Source organism: Durio zibethinus, chromosome 5 (assembly GCF_047325235.1).
Source record: "Durio zibethinus cultivar Kanyao isolate XHJ-2024 chromosome 5, ASM4732523v1, whole genome shotgun sequence".
Classification (NCBI taxonomy): domain Eukaryota; kingdom Viridiplantae; phylum Streptophyta; class Magnoliopsida; order Malvales; family Malvaceae; genus Durio; species Durio zibethinus.
Genome location: NC_143166.1, coordinates 324,213 through 341,134, shown reverse-complemented (window position 1 = coordinate 341,134; position 16,922 = coordinate 324,213). Strand labels below are relative to the sequence as shown.

The following is a 16,922-nucleotide window of genomic DNA, read 5'->3' as shown; positions in this document are numbered from 1 at the left end:
AGTATAAATTTTATTATTTTTCTCATCTATTATGTTAATAATTATTTTATTTTTTTTAAATATTAATTCTTTTAGATTAATTTTTTTCTTTTATGTTAATATTTTTTAATTTCTTTAGAATTATTTTTTTATTTTATAATACTTTTTAACTATTTTAAAAGATACCAATTACATTAAAATTTTTAAAAAACAAGAATATTTTTAATTATTATTATTTTTTTAAGAAATTTCATAAACATGTAATAAAATAAACAATAAAAAACTTTACTTAAAGTGAAAATTATTTAAATTTTGTATAAAATTTTATAAATTTTGTTCTATAATTTCATTATCTGATAAATAAGTTTTACCCTTCTCAACTTTAAAATTTAACCGATAGTTGATTATTTAACTATATAAATCTAATGGTTATTTCTTTCTGACTTTATTATAAGACTAAAAAACTTAATATAGAAGGCCCCATTTCTGGCCTTAAAAAGGATATAACCCCATCCTGCATGCTCCATTTTCTACTTCTAGGATCACAGGTAGGTCAGCACACTTGATTCTCACCGCCATATTAGATATAAGCAGAAATGATACATTCAATTTAGCCAAAACCATGTTTTCCAAATCCTACTTCAGCCTGTTACCATTCTTATTTATGAACAGAAATAAGTTGGCCTGATAATCCAATTTAACTCACCAACATTGAAAAGTAGCGTATAATCAACAATAACAAGACAAAGAAGCGTATAACAACATCCCATAATTAACAAATTGGCGGAACTCGCGTCAATGATTGAAACTGTAAATCAGTATGTATTATACGAGTCACTGTATTGCAAGCAGAAAGCCACACCAAATAATTCTTGTAGAAAACGGCAATGTGAAAGAGGGGGTTTCAGTGCAAAATGAGCTTTAAAATAAGGCACATCAAATTCAATCAATTTCCATTTAAAAAAGAGGTTAAGAGAAGGACGAGGAGCACCATTTAATTGCGCTTAATTCAGCCAAAATTGCCAAAAACCACATTTTTATACCATGCACTGAATACTATCCCTTAAATTCCCAATGAACACAAGTATATTAGTATCAAAATCATGTAATGCCATGAATCTGGCTTTTCAACAGATTGTATTTAGTGTGACATTGACATAGCATCTCCATGATTGATAGATTTACTACGACTTTGTTGCTTTGCCCTTCAAATAATCCTGAACACTTCCACCATACTAGAAGCTGGCAAATTAAGAAATAAGTCTGAACTGCATACCTATTAAGAGAAGAGGAAAGGGGATGCTGAACGACGATAAGAAGAGACTTCCTGGTGTGTTTTAAACCAACCTTTCAGCTTCGCACCTTTTCACCAACAGCAAATGGCATCAAAGAGGTTCATGTTGTTGGCCTTGTCATAGTAGATAAACCACGCCCAACAGGAATAACTCCCTGAAAGCGTTCATTTGATTCCTCCTCTTCTAAGGAAGCTGCACAGAAATTTATAAGAGAAAACAAACCTCTTCTAAGAAACCAGGATTAAGACATAGTCCTTAAAACTTAAAATAATTAAGGCTTCGTTTGTTTCATGTTTTTGCTATTTGCTATTTGCTTTTCTTGTAAAAATGAATAAAAAGAAAATAGCAAAAAATAAATAATGAAGAGAAAAGCAAAGAAAAGAAAAGACAAGTAAAAAAAAGCAAAAAGAGCCTTAAAGATTGTGGTTTAGGTTTAGTATAAAACTAACTTAAGAAATTGTGATAACAAAATGTTTTTTAAGTGAAATTTATATATTTTGAGAAATTGTTGTGCATATTGTCTATATCTTTATTAAAAACTAATCAAATTATATATTAAATATAAATATATAACATATTTTTATATTATTGTATTCCATGTTTCCATGTCCTAACTTTTTAAATATTTTCATATCACGATATCCATTTTGTCTCATACCCGTGTCTCGTGTCTGTCTCTATGCTTCCTATCAAGTTTCCAGAAACTAGTTGTGATAACTCTATAAAACAGAGTTATTTAAACTTGTTTTCAATGCTTAAATAAAAGAATTTTGCTTAGTTCTTGGTAAAATAAGATGCTTTTTACTCATAAAATGCTTAATTTGATGATGTGTAGGTAATCTTGAGAAAAGAGGAATTCTTGTTAAATTTTGGAGATTGCTTGACCAATTCTTAAATTGGAAAAAATCAATTTGCCATTAGTTTTCCTACTTGAAGAAGGATTTCCCATTTTTACTTGGACTCCTAGTTTAACTAGGATATCCTGTTTTAACTTGGAATTCCTACCTTGACTAGTAGATCTACTTGGTGAAGCTGACTGGGGAAGGTTTTCCTAGGTTGACAGGTATGGGCGACACACTATAGAAGATGTATGAAACCCAAGTTGCAAGATAAGCTAATATGGTGTCTAAGGCAAGCCCAATCAAAGAGGTGGTCCAAATAGAGCCCAAAATACTATAAGGGTAAAGTTTGGCAGGCTGTTAACAAAATGGGCGACCCAATTCTCTTTTATTCAAGAAATCCTAATCCTAGTCCAAGAAGCGCTTAAAAGATGCAAGGCCTAATCCTAGTTGAAGTTTGAAGGTTGTCAAGGGTTTAAAAGTAATTTCAAGACATTATTTTCTCTTTAAAAAAACCTAACCACATACCATTCTTCAATTTAAGAGATTTAAAGTTCAAGAAGAATTAAGCAGCTGCAACATTCAAGACTCTTTAAGCAGCATTAAGACTTAACTGTACAAGACTTTTTTCCAAAAAAAGAAGGTTAAAAGCAGCTCAAGGTCTTGACTTTGAGAGCTGTTTGAGACAGTTTAAAAGAGAACAAGTCTCTTCTTGATTCAAGTTAAAGGCTGCCACACCTCCCTAGTTGTCCCTTTAGGGTTTCTATGTAATCCTTTTCTATAAATAGCTAACTTAGGCATTAGGGAAAATCATGGACTTGGGGTGACAGACCAGTCCTTAATCTCATATTTTCTTTCATTGCTCTTTAGATTTTCTTTAAGTGCTTTAAGTTTTCTTTAAACAGTTTTTCTTCTGCAATTTAATTTCAAGTTTAGTTTGTTTAATTTTTAATTCTAGTTTTAAGTTCTTTAATTACTTGTTTGAGCTCTTTAAGTTTTGACTTCAATAACTGTTCTTGCAAAATTTTCTGCTTCAGTTCAAGTTGATATCTTCATTAAAAATTCTAGTTTCTAGTTTTTAGTTTTGGATTTAAATTGCTGCATAATAGATTAGAATTTAAGTTTTAGTTTTCAGTTTTCAAAAGTTAACTGCATTCTGTTATTGTTTAATTTACAGCTTTAAATTTCTGCACTAGTTTATTTTTTGTTTTACCATACAAATCTGTTTTACATTTAGTTACTGCATTAGTTGTTTAATTTATTTATGCATATACTTTTTAACTATTGCATTAGGTTTTAATCTACTGCATCATATTTAAACTCTGTTTCTACATTTCTGAATAGTTTAAATTTTCTATTTTACATATTAATTCTTTTACTGTTTTGATTATTAATTTCTAGCTTTTGGTTTCAATTAATTTTAGGTAGTTGTTGCTTTAATTGGTTTGCATGTTTAGATTAATTTGGTTACCGCATTTGATTAGTTTGGCTTAGTTATTAAATTTTTGGTTTGCATAGTAGTATAGTTAATTGCTTATTTTTTATTTGTCTAAATATAATTAAAGTGTTTTAATTTCGGTACTTAGTATTAACTCCGTTTACAATCTCTGTTAAAATGATACTCTACTCATTCTATATTGCTTGTTATGATCCGTGCACATGCGGTATCAATCAAGTTGATTGATTTAGACATTGACCACAGTTTTCAGATTGATCAGGTTCGCTGAAAGGCAGTTAAAACAGTCCTAATAAAATGCTAAAGAACATCAAGGTATGCCCTCACCCATAGTGCCTTCACCAGCATGAGCCCCTGCAATCCCAATACACGAATATAAAGAAACTTCATCCACCTTCAGCTGGTCATAAGCAAGGTAGATGTCTTCGATAGAAGCAGCCTCATATAGAGAAGTAAGCTCTTTGATGCACGAAATGCCCTGAATTCCAAATAAAGAAATAGGGAATTAATTACCATGAGACTAGTAATAAGAAATTAAACACAAAAGTAGAAGTGACAAATTTGGGTATATCTGTTTCACACTAAAGTAAGTTTCAAACATAAAAAAGAATGATGTATTGAAAAATAAGACTATAATAACACAATGTAAAGACTGAACCATCAGATTTCAATGCACCTTTCTTGGAACAGAGGAAGCTTGTAAGTGAGCCAACAATCCAAGCCAATAGGCATTTGACTTAATTTCTGCTTCATGTCTCATTAAAAGTGTCCGCTTTGCCTGCAGATGTAAGGATTGCATTTATAAACTTCAACAATTGAAAACTGGCTTTTGTAAATTATGCTTTTTTTCACCTGAACCACATACTTGCACAACAATTTAAATTACATGGTAACATAAAAAAACATGTAATAGTTGTATGAGAACTACCCTATCCAGTTCCCGTGGGGCAATCTTGTTGGTATGCAAACCTCTAAGAACGTTCTTGCAAGCATCAACAGCTTTAAATACCTGGAAGTTAATCAGCCAAAAATTGGTGATGTCAAAAAGACAAATAATAATAAGAACCAGAAAACAACAAAAGAATGCAGATGTATCTTGATTGACTACCCACCTTGCTTGGAGTTGATGTTACAGATATCACATACCATCCAAGCTTAAGTCGATCAAAGAGCTTCAATTCAAATGATACATCATATGTTAATCCAAGAGAATCCCGGACTGTTGTAAAAAGCCTGTGTCACGTATGGGACAATTTGCATCAGGAAATTGCCAAAAACATATATGGATCTGTAAAGTATACTCTGAAAAGGGGTAAAAATGTTAAACTCTTAAAAGATGAACAAAAATTTGAACTAATAGTTGCAGGAGGAACAAGCCTAAAACTCCTGATTGTAATTTCACAGTTCAGGACTTGTGTCATCTAACAGCAAAACAAGGTACAAGTTGCTGAAAAACCTAGAGTTGAACAGTTGGCAGCAACTAACAAATGCATTTTGGATTAATTCTGCTTCACTTGCTCACTACATGCAGTTGGCTAAGAAGAATTACCTAGAATTTATAACCTCAGCCAGAAGCCCCATTGTTATACCAAAGAAAAGTGGATGGCCGCGAAGCTTTCTTCGCAGATCCTTCTGAACATCTTTTCCCTCAGAATCGGGTTGTGCATCTGCAAAGCAATTGAGCAATAAAATATGAAAAGAACATTAGTTTAAATTTCAAGTAAAATACACCTCATTTTACATAAATATCACAGATAATTTATTTGAAAATATATCATATATCATTTTTTTTTCATTTAAAAATTATTTAACTCATGTTCTGCTATATAGACAAATCCATCTGCTCATACCTAAATGAGCACCCTTCTGACTCACGAGGAAACCAAAAACATTGGAGATGAGAGGAAGGGAAAGACAAAGCAACTCTTATAACACTGACTTAACGCCACCAGTTCAACCACCATTGACCTAGCAACTTATAAAGCCTAAACCATGTTAACCTCCAAAGACTGAGCTCAAGTTGTTAGTAGTGATTGACTAGAAACCTTTTATGGGTCTCATAACTCACATCCATATCCATTGTTTGGTGGCTGGTGGGCTATTACAAGTCATACATCCTACATTTTCATCCACACAACAGCCAGGTTGATTGCATAGCTTTGAAGTCAGAAACTCTTCAAACCTTCTAACTATTCATATATTAGTATTAAGATTGGAGACTACGCAACTTTGCACTCCCTAGCAGTCCAGGGAGATAAAGACTTGAGGTGGAGAAATAATATCCAGTTCTACACATCACTAGGGAACTCACCATCAGCAATTGGAACATCACCAGCTGACTCCAATAGGTCTTTTCCATCAACGGTAAAACCCCAACGATTTGGTGCAGGGCCTGCAATATATGCACATGCCCTTTCATCAGTATCCTTCAAGAATACCTATTTGAAAGAAAATAAACACATTAGGTTAAATAAAAAAAAATTCAGAACTTCTCAGAAGAAGCCAAATGGGCTGCATGGGTAAATGCACAGATGAATTGCCGACATTTGTTTCCAACATATCGCAAATACATGTAACTACAAGCTCAGCAATGATCTCACTTGTTGAAACTGCAAGTCAGATGGAGAAGGTCGAAACAAGATTGGACTAAATCCATGCTCTCTCTCAGCGTCTCTTGATGCTCTAACTGTTCCCAGATAATCAAGAATACAAGACTCAATCTCCTCCTCTGAGAAGTCCCCTACAATACTTACCTGAAAGATGAAGACAAACAGATTTAAATCGAAAAGAACTCTCATGTTGAGTATCAGCTTCAGTAACAAGATTTGAGAGTGAAAATATTTACCTCCATATTATCACCAATAAACTGATTCATCACAGCATCTTTTACAGATTTGAGTGTTAAAGTTTGTAATGATTTTGGAGTAGGTTCAACAAAGCGCTCATCACCATTCATCATTGCTAACATGAGTTTGTGAGCAGTTGACCGTTCCAAACTCTTCGGAATGGACCGGTAGTACGATAAATACAATTGTCTAGCTCTATCAAATGCATCTTCAAGCCAGACACTATGCTGCAAATTAGAAGCCAACATCATATACTTACAAGACAGTAAGTATCATTACATCTGAATTTTATGATGAAAATTAAGTATTCCATACAAGAGATGACTCTTTCCCAGCATTAATATTTGTTGTACCACTAGATAACTTGTAAATAAAAAGGAAATATCCAGCGTATATAGATATAATTATCAACATGGTGATACCTCAAGCACCATATGAAGTAACTGGAAAGCAGCATGCATCCCGTTGTCTCTCAGAGTAAAACGGAACTCCATTGAAATGAATTCCTCAGTAGACTCCAAGGAGCAATTTATCAGGTGATTCACACAAAAAAGTTCTACCTGGGGAATCACATCAGATACATAATGGGGCGGAATTAAAAATGCTGAGAATTTTTAATGGGATTATAACAGCATGCCAATAGTAGCAATCAGAATGGTTACAAGTCCAATTATAATTAGTCACTATTGACAGAGCTGAGAGAATAAAAAATATGATCATCAAAAAAGGATGAGGGCAAGCAATAGGTAGTTTTACTCAACTTTTTATTTTAGTAAAAGAAACAAAATATGCCATAGTTAATCATCATGGCATTTCCATCTTTTTTTTTTCTTCTGTCAACCATTATTTAAACCAGTTAAATTAAACTCAAAGAAAGTACAAAGCCAGGAAAATAATTATTCTCACAGTTTTTCAAAAAATATCTGTTTAAGATGTGATAAGAACAGGATAAAAATGACCTGTTCCCTTGAAAAGTTGCCAACACAACCACTCTCACTGAGAGTTCGGACTCCTACAATTACAGCTCCTTTTGCATCAGAAGTTTCAGCTGCTCGTCCCCCACCAACTATGAGCCGCATTACACCTCCCCGGGCTTCATTTTTTGAAATCTAAACAAGGACAAAGGTTTAATATGGATATATTTATAAATAATCGCTGTGAGAGAAATACATGTCCAATTGACCAGACACATATTGTTGGGTTTAAATATGATTAACACATCCATAAACAGAATAATTGGATACCAAATATCATCAGCCAATCAAATAGTAACTAGTTGAGGTAGTCATGCAAAGAAACATACTCTGAATTTGAGATCCGTAAATAAATATCGTCTATAATTAACAGTCCAAAAATCTACCTGCCTTGACAATAAATTAGTGTCAAGGAAAAAGGAAAATTTAATGAATACCCAAGGATAAGACATCTCAACAATTAAATTTAAAAACACACAAACAATGTACACACATTAAGCAAAAACTGAATATCTATTTGCCTAACCAGGACTTAATCTTCTGGAAACAACTACTACATGGAAATACAAAATACTCAAATCCACTCTTATCAGATGGTACTATTAAACAACAAACAACCATTATTCCTTTTTAATTGGTCAAACAGTAACTAAAAGCAACAAATGCAAGGCATACCCTATAATTTACAGGAATTCCATTAGAAAGACGGCGTTGAGTGATCCCTGTTTCCTTGTCTTGAACTTTTGTGACATTTATTTCAGGACTAAGTGGGATAAAAGAAGGCCTCCGCTGCATCCTTAACTCTTGCAACTGCACTGGAGATATTAATTCTTTTGGCACCTCAAGCTGCAGAAAAGAAAAAACACTTTGCAGTAATGTTACTTGAATATACAACTTCTGCAAAGATAATCTAAGCAAACAAAGTTCAAAGTGGCACTTAAAAAGGATATAGAAGAAGACCTCAGGCTCAGCTTCAATGGTTTCTTCCAATCCTGACTTTATAGCAGCCATTATCTCGCTTGAAGTTATCTTAAATTCAGTTTCACCAATGCCATCAACATGAACTTTCTTTGGAACACATGCAACAACAGCTGCTGGAAGAGATGCAGTAGGTTTTCCAAAATCAGAGATAAATTCTAATACCTGTGCACCAATAGAGTTTACCTACACCACAGAATGGTAAAAAAAATGTTTGTAAGGACCCCCTTTTTTTTTTATAAAAATGTCAAATTGTGACATAAATTGCTAAGTAAAATGCTAAATCACATAATGGAGGTTACACCAGTTTAATTGCACTAGTATTACATGAAAAATCCACATCTATAAACCATAGCAACTAGCTCTGTCATGGTATGAAGGAGACACAAGCCCAGGGCATCACAGGCAAATGGCAATAATAACTGAAAGCCATGGTGTAATTTGTCAGTATACGTCGAAGATGAACAATTTTCACAAAGACAGTAACCTTATGTGCTTAACTGTTTCAAAATATCCTATCACCAGACTTCAACCAACAATAGTTTCACAGCCGTAGATCATACGCTCAACCAAGGACAGATCTAAATAGGAGGGAGTGGGGGCAGCCCCACTATAATCTTAAAATTCTCTATGTTATTATTAAAAAAACTCTCAAAAGTTTTAAAATATTAAAGCTTTGCCCCTACTAAATTGAGGCTCATATAAGAAAACTTTTTATTATTTATCTAGTAAACATACATACATATAAACTTCGTAGAAAAACAATACATAAGTAAATCACTTTTAGAATGCATATAAATAACATATAAAGCATGAATTAATAAAAATAAAAAACCATCCTTAACTAACAGAGAATTATGTCTTCAATCTTCTTTTCATTGTATATAAGAAAGTAGCATTTGTTATTCTGTAATGAATAAGAACTGAAATATATTTGCACTAAAAGTAAATAATCAAACAAGACATATTGATTTTTATTTTTATTTTTTCAAATATTATATCCATCTTTAAGAATTCTATAAGTAAAATTCTATTAAATTAATACACACACATATTATGTATGTGTGTCAAAAGATGATTTATCTAAAGTATAATAGTGTATATGCAATTTTTGTCAATAACCATATAATTAATTTTAGCTATGCAATATTGTTTCTATTACAAAAAAAAAAAAAAAATTGCTTTTTTATATAAAGAAAAAAATTTGTTATGCATGTTAACCTTGTTTAAAATTTTTTTATATTAATTTGTATTTCAATGAAAAATTGTCTAAATTAACTTAAAATATTTTCCCCCACTGACCACAAATCCTGCATCTGTTCCTGCTAAACTACATAGTGCAGATATTCCTTATTAAAACAAAGAAAAATCGAAATGTTAATGTAGAGAATAGAAAGCATGAAGAGCAGTCCACTGCCAAAGAGTAGAATTATTATCAGTGAACTTACTTCATCAAGAGTAACTGTTCCAGCAACAGCCACCAAACTCTCATGTCCTTGTCTCTGATCCATAACTGTATGGCCTAGTGCATCACTTTCCATAATAAAATCCAAATTGTCAACTGATGACACATTGTCAATCATTGCTGCCAGCTGTTCACTATCTTTTAACAGTGCATTCATATAGCGAGTCAATTCTCCCTTAGTAACACCAAATTCCTTGAGCCTTCGAACCTGTGACCAACAAAATATATTAGGATTTAAAGCCATTTGATGTGAATCCATCAAAATAATAATCTAGCATCACCCCAACAATAACAAATAAAGAAGGAAAAGTAGAAGGTAACAAGAGGACAACATTGTGTTATTTATCCCATAGCCAATAAGAGAATCACAATGATTACCCAACTGCATCATTCACCAATGAAGCAATCAGGTAAGATCAACAGAAGAAAATAGAAGACTGTGAATGATAAAGAAACACAAACCTCATGAACAGCAACCTTAATTGCACTCTGCCAATTCTTGGGCTCTGCTGTGACTGTAAGAGTTGTGACAGTGCATCCTTCCCTTCCTGAATCACTATGGTCCAATTCAACTGAAGTAAATGGTGGATTTGAACTCTGGCAACTTACATAAATTAGCCAAAATTTTCAAAAGCAAAGTTTATGTGTTCTTGACTTGGAAGTGGGAAGGATGGGGGGTGGCAATACACAAAACAGGCAATTCAACTTCTATATTATATTGCTTTAGGAGGTGAACTTGAATTCAGCTGCTAATGATTCACCACTCAAAATGCCTTCCAAAAGAAGATAAGAGAAACAAAAGGTTGAAATTCTAGAAAAAGGGCAGAAAATAGAGTACAAACAGATTTATAAAGCAACTTAACTTGATCTGATTTCTGAAAAAAAAAAAATCGCTGTAATTTGCCACACTGTTTAACCTCTGAGTAAAACTTTCCTCAAAATAAGTAATTCACCCCCTGCATACTTAATATTTACCTTATAACCCCCACCAGTTAATAAGAGCCCATTTGGCATTACGATTGGAGTTACAGTTCATTGCAATTGTAAACACAATGCCCAAAAAAAAAAATTGAGATGAAAATCCAGACTTAACGGAATGTGTTCTCAGTCACAAAAGCAGATAGGGAATAGCAATTGCATGCCGAATTGGGACTAAACAAAGCTTTACTTGGGCAACTTAAAGGTGACATGATAAGAGTAATTTCAGAATTAATCAACCATATCATGGCATTTAAAAAATAAGGCAAATTCTCTGGGTAATAAAGACTAAAAGGGGTGAAAGAAGCTTGGAGAATCAGCACACCTTGTATCTTGTATTAATCCGAAAATGCAAGGAAGACAAAAATATTCTTTTCATCAGAACATTTCTCAGGTCCCCAAAAGTGTGGACCTTGTTCACAGGAATCTGCAGGAAGATTCACAACACAATATCTGAGACAAATGCCAGGAAATAGGCCTAGTTGTTCAAGTGTCAATGGGAATGGATAACAATACAATTTAATAAGGGAGAAGATAGACTATCATACAAAAATGAAGTAATGACAATGCACTAGGAGAACACCATACATCTACTAATGAATTAGGACATTGGTTTTTTTCTGGGAATGGTATGAGATAATGAGAACCTGGATGTCAATACAACTAAATTCTACACGAACAGAAAACAAAAGCATCTAAAATTTTTGCTAGCAGAACCATCTAATCAGGAAAGCGCAAACTGCCAGTTTCCTGCTTACAATACTCAACATAATTACATAACAAATCATATGTTTGGAAGCGGAAAGTGCAACTCTTGTAAAGCAATCACACTCCCTAATTAGAATAAAAGTAGAGCTGCAGAGCAGGGACACCAATTAAAATTTAATTGGAGCAAAAAATCAGAGAATTTTTGGCCACAAGGTCTTAGTACAGCAGCACAACATGGACATGTATTCCTATGAAAATATGTTGACAACAAGAAGGAGACTATGAAGATTTTAACACCAGAAAAACAGACAAAAACACTCACAAAACAAGCAAAATTTTCCAAACCTTGCAGAACATGTTAATTGAAAAATTCTGAAGCAACTCATGCTGAAATATCTGCGGAGGCTTCATGTCTGTATTATGTCCGGGGAGAGACCAATTGTGCTTTATGGGAGGATGAACAGCATGCCTTTCCTTTTTAACAATCTTAGATTGATCTGCAGAATTAGATGAACTTTCATAAGATAAACTTCCAGCAAACCCAGCTGAGAGCTTAGGAACTAGAAATTTAGCCATGGCACCAAATGCACTAGAAGTAGGTGGTGAGGCTGTCTGATTTTTAAGGCCAGTTTGTTCAAAAACAGCCTGCATGGAATCAAAAGATTGCAGTCAAGAACCAGGATACTGCTTCTTAAGACAAAGGACACAAGTAATAATAACTAAACAGCTTGTGCCATACTTCAATCTGGTAAATTGTCTTTGAGATATTATCAATGTCCCCCACAACGTACAAAGTTGCATTAGCAGGGAAATACCACCGTTCATGAAATTTTCTTATTTTATCCGCATCCCACTTCTTAATTTGCTCTTCTAATCCAATTGGAAATCTTTTGCTTAGCTTGTTTTCAGAATGCAGATGTTGTAATAACTGCATTCAAAAGAAAGACATAATGCTAGATATAAAAATTTGAGAAAACATGGAATAATAAGCAGCTAAACCATAGAAGCACCCTGATTAGCACCTGACAGTCAACACGGTACTCTATTGTATTCATCATCTGTAATTCTGAAAGTATAGCCCGCCTCTCCTTTTCAACCCGAGAAGAAAGGAATTTTGGATGGAAAGCTATCTGTAAGCATGAAATGTAAAAGATAACCGACATGTTTTCAGTGTCATTAAGAGATTTTTTTAGGGAAGGGTGGGAGTGGGGTGGGAAATGGGAAGGGAGAAGAAGAAATCCAGTCCAGCTGGGATCACAAAAGCACTAAGTCCTTATCATTCAATTTGGCCAAATTATCTTCCAAAAAAAGGTTTTGATGTAGCTGAGTTTCATACCTCATTCAACGCATCCAGAACAAGTGGAAGCAAATCTTCATCAGAGTCCTGGTAACAGCAAGCCAATCACCATCAAATATTTAAAAAAAAAAGAAAAAAACATATTGTACGTATAAACCAGCCCCTTTAACCAACATGCAGTTTGAAAATATCATCAGATAGCTCTTCCATTAATCATTTCACAGATTGTCAGGCAAATGCAGAAAGGTAAAATAGCTATGCTGAAGCAAATATTATATTTGTTTAACTTCTTCTGTTGGCCCATGGCAAAAGAAGAAATTATAGAACAGAGAGAAGAAAATCAGACGTTAGAAATATATACCAAGATAAAGCACATGACAAAGACTTAAATAAATATACATACAAAGAGTGGCAAATTACAATATCTTAAATCCCTGAGCAAGAGAAAAGCAAAGTCTATACAATTGAATCAGAAAGCCAATGTTGATGAGCAAACATATAGAAAAGGAAAAGGACAAACCTTGGTACAAGTTGGTGAATGGATGTGAAAAACTGTATGTTGGAAATCAGTGTAAGCATTTGAACGAGCCCCGGTACCAAGAAGTTTCTCACGTTTCTTGCTTCCAAGGAATGCGACATGTTCGATCATATGTGCAATTCCTTGCTCATCATCTTCCTCATCAATTGATCCCACATGAACCTCCATATGTGCTTCAAACCTAAAGTTGGTTTAAAATATTATTATGTAAATGCAAGAGAGACAGAGAATATGACATTATTCAAGAGTCAAATTTGAAGTTTTTGGATATTTAAACACATGCCAATTATCATGCTTTTAACATCATAAAAACCGTTAACATGTAAAAGAAGCTGATTTTGAAACTCAAGATTATTCTGAATTGTGATTACAATCTGTCTATGCCTAATAAGAGAAGAAAGCCTGAAAATTATGCTCATGGTATTCAATGATTTAACACCCAAGAAGAAAGGGAAAATAAATATTGTTGCATGGACTAATAAATGCCAATCAAGATGGGGTATGAATTCATCTCAGAATTCTTTTATATCCTTAAAAACATGTGGTTGCGAATGTTGAGAGGGTATTATACCTGTTTGGTGGGACTTTATTCGGCAAAATAAGGTAGCGAAGGCCATTTTTCAATTGTCCTCGATGTAACATTGGGTGGGAAGGAAGTTTGGTAGATAAAAACCCCTCTAATTCAGTTGTTTGTAATTGAGGATAAAATGAATCAAAATCTTGTTTCTCCAGAAGAGCATCTGGCCAGGTAGTACTTGCTGCATGTGGTTCATCTGGACCAACAGTAGCACATGGAGCACAAATACGGTTGCCCTGAAAATCATTATTAATAAGATTAAAGAATTGAATAAAACGACACTCAGGGAATTGAAAGCAGCAAAAGTAACAAACACTTACAGAAGCGGTGTTGAGTGTGTGTATGGAGAGAGGAAAGCAAGATTTATCGAGAAAGAATGTTGGTGCAGATCTTGTGAGAGGAAAGGAAGTTGTCTTCTGGTAGCAGTTGCGGCTAAGGTGGGAGCAGTAGGGGATCCACTTTTTGAACTGTTGTGAGTGTGAGACAGGGGGATTCCATTTCCATGCTTTGGGAGCATCGCTCTTCTTCTTTCTAATACTATTATTATTCTTATTCTGGAATGCCAATCCAATAGTATTTCTATTTCTAACTTCACCTTTCCACCTTCATCCGCCCAAATATCCCAATTTTAGACAAGGGTTCGTTGACTTGAGAATTGAAATAGTATTTTTACTTAAATTAAGAAATCTGATACATGAAAACTACTAATATTAACTACAATTAGACATAATAAATACACCACTAAAAAAGAAATTAGTGTTGTGAAAAAAATTCACAGATTAGTGTTTGCGGAGTACTTGGTAATGCAAATTAAATTCGAATTTAAAAGTAAAATAGACTTTACCTGACAGCTGCAGGGGTTGGACTCGATGGGAGATGGAAACGGGTGAAAGGCAGAGAAGCAGCTGGAACAGGAATGTTAACCCTAACTATGCTTCTACGCCCTCTGGAACTGGAAGAGTCCCATCGTTTTATGGACACCACTGATGAGCTTGACGACGATGCCATCGCTCGCCCCCTGCTGCAGTAACTGCGATTGGCAATTTATATTATCTGGGAATTCAAGATGATTAACGAATTTGAGAGATTTTGCAACAATAAATAAATAACTGCTACTAAATCCTTTTTTGGTTTTTCGATAGACGAGACGACGTCGAAGAGACTGATGGCCTTAGAATATAGATGGTACCACATACGTTCCACGTTCTCATGTTTTCAACCAAAAAACTTTTTTCGAGCGAACAGCCGATGCCATACATATTTTAGGCAAGGAAAAATCATGCCTGACGTCACAATCGGGGTGGCCCACCATTTACAAAACTGCGATCCACAACATAAATTTTGTAAATATACTAAGATTTTTTTGAGTTTTTGCTTTTTTGACATTTTTTTATTCTTTATTAGGGTTCCACGCAATTGTTTCCTAATTTTCTGTAGCTTTTTGTTTTTTCAACAATATTTTTATTCTGTAAACATATCTTAAAAAAATATGGAGTTAATTAATTTTTTATTTAACTTAAGTCAAAATAAGAGAGAAATTAGTCAAAGTTTTAGATGATAAATTTATTGATAAGATAAATTTTACGTTAATAAAGTTATACTAGTAATCTTTTTAAAATTGATTTAAGGATAAACGTTATGAATGATTATAATTTAATATTTTTTATTCTTTATTTATAAAAAAACACTACATTTTTATTCTTTGAAATATAGTCATAATTTGATCCATATTGTGTTAAGTTTGATTTGTCATGTTGTAATTTATATAAATTGCATTTATGATGTAAGTAACGTAGTAATTAATGAAATTTTAAAAAAAATGTTTATGATCACTAAAAGTGTAGCATTTAGGGTACAAAATTCATGTTTTTTAATTTGAAAACATTTTTGATAATTTATCCCAGACCATGTCTTTTTCTTTTCAAATGTGGCTGACAATAATGTTAGATATAAAAATTTGTTTACTCCATTCCCTATGTTAGAAACATAATGTTTAGAGATTAAATACCATGTTTTTATAATAATAAACATTTGTTGTTAGAATTTGATCTACAAGACTTTGCATTGGAGGTGTTACATGGGTGTTTCTTGGTTCTCTTCAAGTTTTCAGCTTTTGGCTTCTTTTTTTTTTTTTTCTAATTCTTCGTTGGGTTTTCCACATTGTTGTTTATTAGTTTTCCTTAATATTTTTCCTTTTTGGCATTTTTTATTTTTTTAAAATATTTGACAAAAATATAGTTATAATTCGTTTTTTATTTAACTTAAGTCATAATGTGACATATGTTAGTGGAAGCTTTAGGTGGTAAATCTATAAATAAGATAAATTATGTATTAATAAAGTTGTACTGGTACCCATTTGAAAACTGATTTAGGGATAAACGTTGTGGATGATTGTAATTCAATATTTTTTTAATTATTTTTTATAAAAAAAACTTTATTTATGTTTTTAAAATGTGGTGGATTATTTATTCATACTGTGTTGAGTTTTATTTGTCACGTTGTAGTTATATTAACCACGTTTATAATGTGGTTAACATGGTGATTAATGGAGTTTATAAAAAAAATGTTTATAACATTTAAAACTATTGTGCTCAAGGTATGAAATTCAAGTTTATTAATTCAAAAATGTCTTTATTGATTTCTCTAAGATTATGTCTTTTTCTTTCCAAACATGGTTGATAATAAATAAAATGTTAGATGTAAGAATTTTGGTGTTGCAGTTATCCAAAGTAAGGGACTCTTTATTGAGTCTGCCACATAGTTGTTCTGTAGTTCTCTTTTTTTTTTTTTTTTGCTTTTTAGTTTTTTTATTTCTTAAATGTTGTATGTTCATTTCATGGATGTCATTTCTTTTTTTTTTCTTTTTGGCTTTTTTTTTTAATTTGAGAAAAAGGGAGGATGGTTGTTGTTTGATTTAACTAAAGTGAGAATAAAAGAGAGGTTGGTAGAAGGTTTAGGTGATAAATCTATATTGATAAAATTGTGTTCATAG

The 16,922-nt window shown here is 32.9% G+C and overlaps 1 protein-coding gene across 6 annotated transcripts; it reads right to left on the bottom strand.

The window, feature by feature from the left end:
• Positions 1-998: 998 nt before the first annotated feature.
• Positions 999-15,079, bottom strand: LOC111283177 (stromal processing peptidase, chloroplastic-like). Of its 6 annotated transcripts, none has more exons than XR_016342012.1 (25): positions 14,775-15,079; positions 14,251-14,533; positions 13,925-14,166; positions 13,336-13,534; positions 12,855-12,902; positions 12,541-12,648; positions 12,258-12,446; positions 12,100-12,163; positions 11,864-12,015; positions 11,136-11,237; positions 10,295-10,429; positions 9,816-10,040; positions 8,350-8,553; positions 8,065-8,235; positions 7,375-7,524; positions 6,838-6,975; positions 6,415-6,642; positions 6,170-6,322; positions 5,881-5,961; positions 5,119-5,236; positions 4,682-4,802; positions 4,498-4,578; positions 4,246-4,347; positions 3,897-4,047; positions 999-1,466 (listed from the first exon to the last, which is right to left on the bottom strand). XR_016342012.1 is itself a non-coding variant. In XM_089760444.1 (25 exons), the coding sequence occupies exons 3-25, from the start codon at positions 13,993-13,995 to the stop codon at positions 1,375-1,377; spliced, it is 3,129 nt and encodes a 1,042-aa protein (XP_089616570.1). In that variant the 5' UTR covers positions 13,996-14,166; positions 14,251-14,617; positions 14,775-15,079; the 3' UTR covers positions 999-1,374. The 6 variants fall into 6 exon arrangements, 4 of the variants coding, with proteins under 4 accessions (XP_089616570.1, XP_089616568.1, XP_022727346.2 ...); XM_089760444.1 differs by having other exon boundaries at positions 5,881-6,007; positions 14,251-14,617; XM_089760442.1 differs by having other exon boundaries at positions 5,881-6,007.
• Between the last annotated feature and the right edge of the window lie 1,843 nt (positions 15,080-16,922).

What these genes read in the sequence shown, in the direction of transcription:
- LOC111283177 (XM_022871611.2), bottom strand. Translation starts at nt 14,938, where the DNA reads ATGGCATCGTCGTCAAGCTCATCAGTGGTGTCCATAAAACGATGGGAC. An exon ending in ATTCACCAACTTGTACCAAG is followed by an intron (nt 12,903 to 13,335) that starts GTTTGTCCTTTT and finishes TGCTGTTACCAG; the next exon opens with GACTCTGATGAAGATTTGCT. An exon ending in GGATTAATACAAGATACAAG is followed by an intron (nt 10,430 to 11,135) that starts GTGTGCTGATTC and finishes GTAAGTTGCCAG; the next exon opens with AGTTCAAATCCACCATTTAC.